This window comes from Melanostigma gelatinosum, assembly GCF_949748355.1.
Source record: "Melanostigma gelatinosum genome assembly, chromosome: 5".
Taxonomy (NCBI): domain Eukaryota; kingdom Metazoa; phylum Chordata; class Actinopteri; order Perciformes; family Zoarcidae; genus Melanostigma; species Melanostigma gelatinosum.
Window position 1 is genome coordinate 8,371,216 of NC_136638.1, and position 10,611 is coordinate 8,381,826.

General features: G+C 42.1%; 1 protein-coding gene across 1 annotated transcript; it reads right to left on the reverse strand.

Moving 5' to 3' along the window:
* Positions 1-7,412: 7,412 nt before the first annotated feature.
* slitrk4 (SLIT and NTRK-like family, member 4) lies at positions 7,413-10,013 on the reverse strand (the record flags this gene model as incomplete). Its single annotated transcript, XM_079268074.1, has 1 exon — positions 7,413-10,013. The coding sequence occupies exon 1, from the start codon at positions 9,996-9,998 to the stop codon at positions 7,413-7,415; it is 2,586 nt and encodes an 861-aa protein (XP_079124200.1). The 5' UTR covers positions 9,999-10,013.
* Positions 10,014-10,611: the final 598 nt, after the last annotated feature.

Below are 10,611 nucleotides of genomic sequence, written 5' to 3' on the forward strand. Positions count from 1 at the left end.
TTAAAACTGTAACATTTTGCGGTTAACTAATTCACACTAACAATAAATACTCTTGATGATCAACACTCATTTTGCCCACTTTTCCAATCCGTATGCAATTTGAAATCCAAGTTCACTGACTTGCTCATGTACAGTATGTGAACCTTACAGCAACATGAGCCATTCATTCATTACACCTGTCGATTCAAAGTGAACACTAAACCTTTTCCAGTCATTCAACAAAGGTCATTTCACTTGTTTGAGAAGAAAAGGCCTCCAGACGTGTGAAATCAGCAGAAATGACAGGATTTTCTCAAAATAAATTATGTTTCCTGAGGTGATAAAAAAAAAGAACTGTGTGTGGAGACATATATATATATAATGGTGTCATTGATGGTGACTTTTATTCTCTCAATTATTCTGTGAGAGCGGGTGACACTTCTTTTTTCAAATTTCAATATCAATTTTGGTCAAGAACTCAATAGCCTTTACAGACCAAGCTGGTGCAAAAAAAAGAATATTCAAAAGGACATTATTTAAATGGCGAAATGGAATTAATTTAATGGTGTGGACATGGAGGCCAAATAGATTCTGGAGGGGCTGTGAAATTCAACCTTAAGTACGGCCTTTAATATGTGGTATTACAGTAAATTAAAAAAAGAGACACTGTGCTGCTGTCTTGTGTTTAGGTGGCGTGCCTCTGTAGAAACGTTTTACAATGACGCTTAATGTTTATGACCTCAGGTGATAAAGCAACACCTGCGACTCCTTGTGTGAATCATTACTCGATAAGTTGACTCTCTGGAGGCTGTGATGGCCTCGAGAGAGAGAGAGAGAGAGAGAGAGAGAGCGAGAGAGAGAGAGAGAGAGAGCGAGAGAGAGAGAGAGAGAGAGAGAAAGGAGGTGTTGGAGAGAGACATGAGAAAGAGAGATGAGAGATAAGAGAACTGGTAACATTGTTTTCCTTTGGTTGGGGATGCATTGAGTAATTTGCCACAGCTGGGGGGATGGTGTCATCCCCTTTCATCCCTCCTCAAATGGCCGCCTGTTTGCGGCGGATGCCAAAAGAAAAGCCCATTCCTGAGCACATTGTTGGAATTCAGCGCAACCAGAGCAACACAAGGGAGTCAATGCTTCCATTGTTAAAAACTTATACCTCAATGTGAAAAACAGCAATAAAAAAAATTGATCTTAATGTTGGCAATAAACGGAGGAATTTTCAAGGTGATATCGATCAAACATTGAATTCTATCTTTCTATCTATATAGGTTTAAAAAGAGGGGTTTGTTCATACATCATTCATAGCCTGATTTATAGAACATTTTGTTCGTTAAAATTAACATTTTGAACCTGGCTTTATGTAATGATCAGATTTCTATTCTGGAATGTATTCATATTCGTCCATAATCAATAAGGTAATGCCCTTTTACTGATTTAAACATACAATTTAAGAAAACATGTAATACAAAAAAGAATTGTCTTAATGTAATTAATCAACTGGTGACGTTGTATGTCAATATCTGTTATTAAAATGTTTACCCTATTCACCTGTAGGAAGGCCAACAGAGGAAACAATAGAGGTAATCACAACACCTTCTAACAGCACCTCAGCATAATTATATTTACATATATTTTAAAGAACTATACCATTGGTTTCAAATTGGTTCCATTGGCTTTGTCAGCACAGAAATGGTTAGGGTCAATTTTGAACGTGTCAGGGATCGCGTGTCAGCTTCCCCTCCACACATGCAACGTGTATTTTCAAAATAAACTTCCGTGTTCACAGGACACGCACAGTTTCCGCGCATTGCGTGGATACCGGATACGTTTTACACAACAAAACTACTTGGTAAGGTTTAAGAAAAAGACCATGGTTTGGATTGATATAGTTTGTTAAGTATGTGGAAAAAAACAAGGGTAGATGAAGTCAATGTTGACTTGGTGTCAGGCAGCACACAAACCCTGATCTCACGGACGAAAGTCCTGTGTTTGTTTGTTCTCATCCAAACTGCCTTCGCAACCGCCCTAAGCGGAGCTACTCGCTGTTTATCCTTCCAGTTGCTCTTACGGTCTAATAATGATGCAGAAGGGTTTACGTTGGAGTTAAGCCTGCTGCTTCTCATACAGACACTACAGAGTGGGTCGGCATCAGACCTAATTGAACAAGCATTGGTATTTGACCAAATGGGAGTGGCAAATGTCCTCGTCTTCCAAACACCACTGTTCATAACTGATGTCTTAAGCCCTGATGACATCATCAAGGTTATTTATTTCAGACTTGACAAAGCTCCTCTCCACAGCAGACATTACGCAACTGCTTCTACAGGTTCAATAGCTCTTCTTGTGACAAATAGACTGTGCAAAATTGGTAGAGTGCCCCTTCAAATTCCAATAGGAAACACCAATAATGTATCTTTGACAAAAAGAGATGCAGACTTGATGTTCACTGTGCTGAATAACACAATGCAATCGAGTTTCAATAGTCTGCTGATCGACTGTTTTACATCACAGAAGGAATGGAAACCAATGGTGTCTGAAATTATCAAAAGGGATAAACAAAATCTAAATGCACCGCATGGATATGAAAATCTTGTGAAATGATAGAAGTATGCGTGAGTTCAAACTTGCAAACACATATGATCAATCAGATTTAGGTCAAGATTGACCTAAATCTGCATTTTTGGGAAATGTCAACCGAATTAAGAAGACTTTTGAATATTCACATTTGCTGTAATACTGCTACTATGACTGTGCAAAAATGTCTCATTTCACTCAAATAAGCATAATGTAAGATATCTTATATTCGTTTCTTTAAAGTTGCTGAACAAGTTAAGGATATGTCAGGGTTAAAAAGGTTAAGAAATTACTTTGTGACCGAATTACTTTTCAATGGCGACCGTGAGATTTGAGGTCATGAACTGTTTATTTATACCTTGAAGGAAAGAAAAAGAACTTAAAAAAAATAACAGTGTTCCAAAACGTATTCACATTCAATTATTATATATCCTTAAAACTTTTGGTTCCTCACTTCCCAAATTCGGTGTAAATGTGTCCATGGAAGAGTACTGTTTACTACACTGTAGGGACAACTTCAGCCCCATTTTTCTGTTCAGTTCCCAAAGACACAGAGCACTCTGGGAGTAGGTGTGTTCTGAGATGATTTGTTTTCTAATACACACACTAACACTGAAGGAAAAGTGCTAATTAATACAATATCGGAATGACTTATTTTGTTTAAATACCATCTACTCTTGTACTCTTGTATTATTCCTGTTCATTTTCAAACATAACTGTACGGAATATGAATGGAATGATGTACAGTAAGAAACAAAAGAAAATAGAAGAGAGTTGAAAAGCATTTTTTTTCTTCATAAAATAACCAGTGTATTCTCTCTTGTAGTTGTGAAAGTTGCTCTCTTGGCGTAAATGTCCAATTTCAAAAAGTGAATTATATTTTGACTGTTTGACTTACAATATAATCAAATGCAAATTAAATCACATTACATTTAATAAATAAAAATAATGTCAGATATCTATTTATCCCACAACCCTGTGGTTGGACCCAAATAAAAGGTGTGTGTACAATGTGTGTTCAATCAATAGCAGACAAAATAAACCAGCACCAATCCATAAAGGAAAATAAAAAACAAGAATCCTAAAGTGCCAATTAAAAAAGTACAATGTATATCATAAACCATAATGCATCCTCTGAAGTGTTATTCACCCTGACATTCACAGAATAAAAGAGGCCAAATTAAGACAATATCAGAAATAGAATAAATTACAAACAGTTCTTTCTGTCTTTCCCTCTTTTCTTTTTCAGATGATGGTAATCCTCCCGCAGTCCTGTGACACCATTTCCCACTCTCTGCTCTGTTCTTAGCTCACAGCGCCCCTTGTGGCCAATCCCAAACATAAAGCATTGCACCCTCCTTTCCCAGCACTGCTTTCCACACATACCCCACTGCAGTTGCCCCCCAAAAAACACCAGAATTTCACCAACAAACCCCATCAGAAAAGAATGCACTCTGAGGCTTGACAGGTATAAGTTTAGGGCTCAGAACAGAATGGCATAACTGTCGCTAATGAAGGTGAGAAGAAAACAAAAAGAAAACAATCAGTGTCCTAAGTACAGGTTTCATTGTATGAGAGTTTGGTGTGTTAAATTGCTGTGAAAATAAAATATTTCCCACAAGGACCCCTGGAGCTTCCAGGAACAGAACCCTGCCCAGGAGCCAAGTCAGTGCAGTAAAATGTTGGACTGAAAAGACACTATTCCAGCCAGTCTTTAAAAAAAAAAAAAAAAGTTTTTTTTAATGCACAAATGATATTTCTGCTCTATTAAGGAGCACTATGATCGGAAATATGACAAAGCCAACGAGAGAAGATAGAGGAGGGGGAGGGAACGAGGGGGCGGACGTATCACACTCATACGCCAACACCACCACATCCCTATTTTAGTTCTTAACTGCCAAGGGTATTAATAATTAATGAGGACGATTCCCTGGCGTCCGGATGAGTCATACTTTCTGCTACTTGGTTTCCCAAAAGCCCCATAGGTTGGATGAACACAGAAACAGGAAATCTGAATTTTTAACCCTAAAGTGGAGCAGGCATGAATGTTTGATATGTGTCTGAAAACAGACGGAGCGATGATACCTGCTAGACAATAAGACCTGTGCCAAAAGAGAAAAGAAAATTCAAAAAGCACGGGCAGATTTGGGATGTTCAGATGTGGAAACAACAGAGAGACAAAAGAAAATGGATGTGCATAAGGCTACACCAACACGGGCGAACACTGGTACTATAACATCTTTGAAATCTGACTTTCTGACATTTTTTAGAGCATCACAAGGAGATCTGAGCCAGAAAAAAACAACAACACATTGTTTGAATGTTTTCAAGCGTTGAATTACGATTTGAGCCAAAAACAACAAGGAAACTCAGTGCAAATGCACAACTGGTTTCATGACCTTGCGTGTAACAAGCAGCAGCTTTTCTTGAACCGATCACACTAAGCAAACCTATATTGCGCCTGAGGGTGCAGCCACTGTTTGTACATGAACGAGTAGAACATCCTGTGACTTGAGCTGGACTCTGTCCAACACCGAGCTGTCACACAATCCAACTTGTGACAGCGGGAGGGAGAAAAGTCAAAGCGGGGCAACGGAGGAGTTGGCAGTTTCGGTGGCAGAAGAGTTCTTTGTTTTTTCTCCTTAAAAAGTAAAGCAGCCTTGAGAGGCTGAGAGGACGTGCACTAAAAGAAATAGTGGGACACAGTGCAAATAGGTGCTGATTTTAATACCTTGATTTCAACATGATTATACAAGAGAAAATTAACCAATATACAGGAGATTTATGACCGATAGAAAATTGTATTTATTATACTTTCCAAGATACATTCTATTCATTTGTAATGTCAATAAACACTCAGAAGTTCAACGTAACAATACTTTTTAAATAAGGACCGGATAGAGTTAAGTTGATAACAGAATTTCGAAATAGAACCTGTCTTGACAATATAACCTCAAAACTAAATAAATTAAACAAAATCGTTTGAAGCTGTCATGACTGAGCAATTTCTTTTCTTTTTTTTTACTTTTCTTCTTCTTTTTTTTTACGAATATTGCACATAGTGTTTCATGATATGATACTGCCCGGATCGAACAATTTAGAGCTTCAATTAGTCGCCTTCCTCGTCCCCCCCCAGTCACCATCCCAACAATTCTGGAACCATAATCAAGTTTAATGCACATTTATTTTGGTTGCATAATGTTAATAAGAAACCTTTTACAAGATACTGTGGGAGATATAAGAATAAGGAAACGGCTTGAGACTTCACAGACTTCTATCAGGCCCTCGGCTTGTCGTGCGACACAATGAAAAGGAAACATCACAGATCACATTTCACAACCCTCGTCCGGCGGGGTCGAGTTCTCCGGCGAACTGGGAGAAAGAAGAACCCTTGAATCGACTCAACAGTCACTTCTGCTGGCCTGAATTAGCTCTGATGCGTCCCTCTGTCAAGTCCTTTCCACTCTTTGTGTATTATCCATTTTTTTTAAAAATAATACCGATAACTCTTTAAATAATTCCCGCATAGAAAAATAAATGAACTATGTTGTTAAATTCTTTCACTACGAATTGAGCTGACAAGGGGAGGTGGATCACCGGTTGACTTATAGTTTGACAATTCTGGCTTGTAGTCTCTTGATGATGATGCTCCGTAGTACAGTGTGTGTGTGTGTGTGTGTGTCTGTGTGTGCGTGTAGATGTGTGTCCTTCCTTGTAATTTACAAACCAGTCCCACAGATACAAATAATGTAAGACTTACAAAATAAATTCCAGGTTACGCTTACATGGCAAGCAGCTTTGTAATTATTATTATTATTTTTTTCATCCTTGGGTTTTTTATAATTTTTCAGAAACAACGTCCTCTGACAGTGTGTGTGCCGTTAGATTTCACCCAAAACATACAGGAACTGTAAGTAGCAACTTTGAAGAGAAACACAACTCCATTCAGAAGACACTATATTTAACATGGCTCCTTACACAAAGAGAACAAGTCATGAAATCATTCCCCCTCAAAAAAATAAGAGTTTCGTAGTGCCTAAATGGGAGCAGATGTACTTCTACTGGTGTGTAATCCATACAAGGTGGCAGAGAGTCTGCCTCCGACTCCAGAGAGCATCCCCAAGAACAAACACATATCCCCGCAAACACAACAAAAAAAAAGTAGCATCCATTGAGTCACCGACTGTTAATCTCATCCCAGAAAAGGTGATTTTGGATACTTTCCAGAGCAAAAAGAACAACAACCGATGTGCCCTCTGTTTTTTCTCTCTCTCTTTCTTTAAACAACGAGGGGTTGAAAACGGCGAGGTATATTCTCAAGCACTGTTGTCAAGACCCTTTTGATTTGGTTGGGAAAAACAAGAGGAAGAGGAGAAAAAAATAACAAGAACAAAAAATAAGAAGATAAGTACCCATTTCAATAGCAGCAACAACAACAAAAAATGTATAATATGACTGTCTGGTTGCTTTTTAGGGTGTCCTGTGGTATATGTATGTGGAATTCATACATGTGGTGGCATGGATAATCCGAAAGGTCTTTTACTGTGAAATAGATCCACGCCGATTCTAGTAATAGCTTTTGTAGTGTGGAGCCATTTTGTCCATCTCCGCATTGGTCATTAAGGATTTCCAGAAGGCACTTTTTCTCTGTGTGTATGTGTGTGTGTGCATGTGTGTGGCTGCAGAGAGGGAGATGAAGACAGAGAGCGAGCAATCTGGGGGGCTGAATGGTGTGTGTGTGGGCAGGGGGGGCAGAGAAAGGCAGATGTGTTTGGCTGTCCGTCTGCCTGTATGTGTCTAACTTCCCTCTATGTGTGCGTGTGTGTGTAATCAATGCACTAAACCCAACACAACAATCCCTACATTTTACTCAGCGCAGTCTGCTCCTCGAGCACCTGCAGGTAATCAGGCGTTCCTTGGAGCTTGGCCTTCAGCTCGTAATACTCACTTTTCCTCTGCTCCACCACGATCTTACTGTGGTTCCCGCCTATCAGCGACGACTTCTTCATCTTTTTATCCAGAGTTTTCTCCGGGTAGCGGATCTCGTAGCCGCCCATCCCTATACTGTTGAAATCTCTCTTGCTGTCCAGGAAGTTCTGGATGAACATGCTGGGCTCGCGGTGGGGGAGGAACTCTTCCAGCTCGTCGATGGTGCTGAGGCGTTTGTTGCGCTCTAGGGTGGAGAGCGAGTCCTTGTCTTTGTCGGCGCTGTTCCGGAGGATGATCTTCTGCCTCTGCGAGTCTGCAAACTTAAACCCGGCGTCCATGTCTGAGGAGCGTCCGATCCCGCAGGTGTGGCTCTTGCCGATGTGCTCGATGGTCTGCGGGATGAACGTCTCGCCTCCCAGGTCGTCTCCCGGGATGGAGCCCTTTTTGCCAGATTTGTGACTGTGTCTGCGGAGCTGCAACGACATGGAGCCGCACTCCTGATTCCCAAGCCCCTCCTGCCTGCCCACCGGTTTTTTATTCCGCCTCAGGACAAAGACTAGAAGGCAGAAGGCCACGAACACAGTGAGGATAAGCACCACGAGGATGCTGAGGATCATGATGGATAGAGGCACGGGCCCTCCTGGTGGTGCTTTGCCAACTCCAGCGGGCGACACCGAGGTTAAAACAGGGGTGGCGGCGGTGAGAATAAACGGCGGTCTCGCCACAAGCTTGGGACACAGGATCTCATTTTTCAAGAGGCGCAGCTCAATGTTGGAGAACTGCGCAGGGGAGGCACATTTCACCTCTTTGACAGCCACTCCCTCACTAAGCTTCTCTAGCCAGAGTTTGAGGGTGACAAGATCGCAGGAACACTCCCAGGGGTTCCCTTCCAGGTCTATCTGGGTCAGGGATCGCAGCTGGTCCAAGACCCCACTCACTGGTAGGGTCATGAAGTGGTTGTTTTTCAGATTGAGTCTGGCTAAAGAGACACCCGCAAACACGTAGGCAGGGAGACTCCGCAGGACGTTGTTGTTGAGATACAGGAGTTGGAGGTTCGGCATGGAGTCAAATGTACCCGCTAAGATTTCTTTTATGGCATTGTATTCCAAATATAGGTACTGTAAGTTTGTGAGGCCCAAAAACATCTCTGGGTGTAACTGCTCAAGTTGGTTCCCATTCAAATACAGTCTCCTCAGATTAGTGAGGTTCGAAAACACACTTTTCTGGACTGTGACAATTTGATTGCTGCCAAGATGGAGCAAATCTAAGCCCTCAAACCCTTGGAAATCAGCCGGGCTTATGTCACGGATGTAATTTCCACTCAGGTGAAGCTTCTTGGCATTTGGGGGTTTGGGAAGGAGATCACCTAAACTTTTAATATTCCTCTCCTGACAGCTGACGCTGATGCCAAAGTCAGAAGGGTGGGCTTTACAGCTGCAGGGCTGTGGACACAGCAACGGAGGGGTCCGTGTCTGAAAAGATACAATCTGGCTATTTCTTCCAAAAGGGGGTAAACCGGCCACAATACCATTTCCGTAAATCTTGGATGAGTCAGTGGTTTTTGACGCTTTTGTGGCCAGGGGAGACACAGTGGTTGGGGACATTTTGGAGGGCATCTGCCCATTATCGGGCGGAGGCATCCTAACATCAAAGTCACTTCCTGTGCCCATGGGACAAAGCTCCTGTTTGTTGGTTTCTTTCAGCAGCCGGCCGTACAAGTCAATTGGCGTTTCACATATGGCCTCGCCGATAAAAATGTTATAGGGCATGTTTTCAAGCCATGCCTTGAGAGGCGCTAAATCACAGGTACAGTTCCAGGGATTGTCATCGAGCTGCAGCTCTACAATACGGCCGATATGCTCCAGAACCCCCAAATAAGGAAGCTTCTGGATCCTGTTCCCCCTTATATCCAGGTGTGTGAGTGAGGCAAAGCGAAATATGTTGTCAGGAAGTAACTGTATGAGATTATCGTTCAGAATGAGCACTTTAAGCCTGTGCAGTTTGTTAAACGCTCCCTTTTCGATGTATTTTATTAAGTTGTAGTCAGCCTGAAGGTATTCCAAGTTCTCTATCCCTTGGAAAGTGTCCGCTCGCAGCACCTTTAACTCGTTGTTGTTCAGGTGCAGCTGTTTCAACGCGCTCATCCCCATGAACGCTCCGCCCTCGATGTTCTGCAGTTTATTATTCCCCAGCTGCAGTGACACAGCGTGGGTGAAGTTGAGGAATGAGTTTGGGTAGAGTATGATCAAAAAGTTGTTCTGGAAGTTCAGGTGGTACAGGGACGAGGCCGGCGGGATGAGCTGCGTGGGCCGGTAGACGGTGACCTTCTCGCAGTTGGCGTACAGCACGTTCTCCACGGACATGCAGGAGCAGGCGCTGCAGGTCTCAGCCATCAAGTCCGAGAAGGACGGGTCCGCCATCTGGGGTCCGTCCGACGCAGAGGGGGAGGAGAGGGAGGAGGAGAAGGAGCCGGAGATGGAGGAAGAAAAGGCTGCCAGCAGGAGTACGAGCAGCATCTCGCCGGTTAGAAATCCTCCCCCAGAAAACCATTTAGTAACCTTTTGGAGAGAAAAAAAGAGGACAGATGCATGCCCAAACGTTCACACACACAGGCATAGGTATGTGCACACACACACACACACACACACACACACACACAGAAAGCAAAGCATCAAAAAATGCATATTTGATATTGATCATACTGAAATTGCAATATTGAATCCATTTTTTAGCATTTCTCTCAAGGATTGCATTATCAGTTCTTCCTGTAAATATAACTAAGCCAATCACCATGCTAATGGAGCACATTTCTAACCGTTGCACTTTTTCTTTTATCGGAATCATCGCAGTGAGTAGCTTTGGCTTTGAAACAGTGATTCGCCCTAATGATTTGGACAGCACACATGTTTGATGCAGACTATTCAGGCACTGCAGGAAAAGTACCACATGCTCTGGAAATTACTCAAACCCGTGAACTGCTGCACATCGAATGTGTCTTATTTCTGCATGTCAACGCATGAAGCATCGTCCTCGAAACTGTCTCAGACAGCAGCACGACTGTTAGTCTTCACCTCTCAGCGTATTCCATATAATCAAAGTCAAACGGCTGCATTTTTCTCTCTTTTTCTT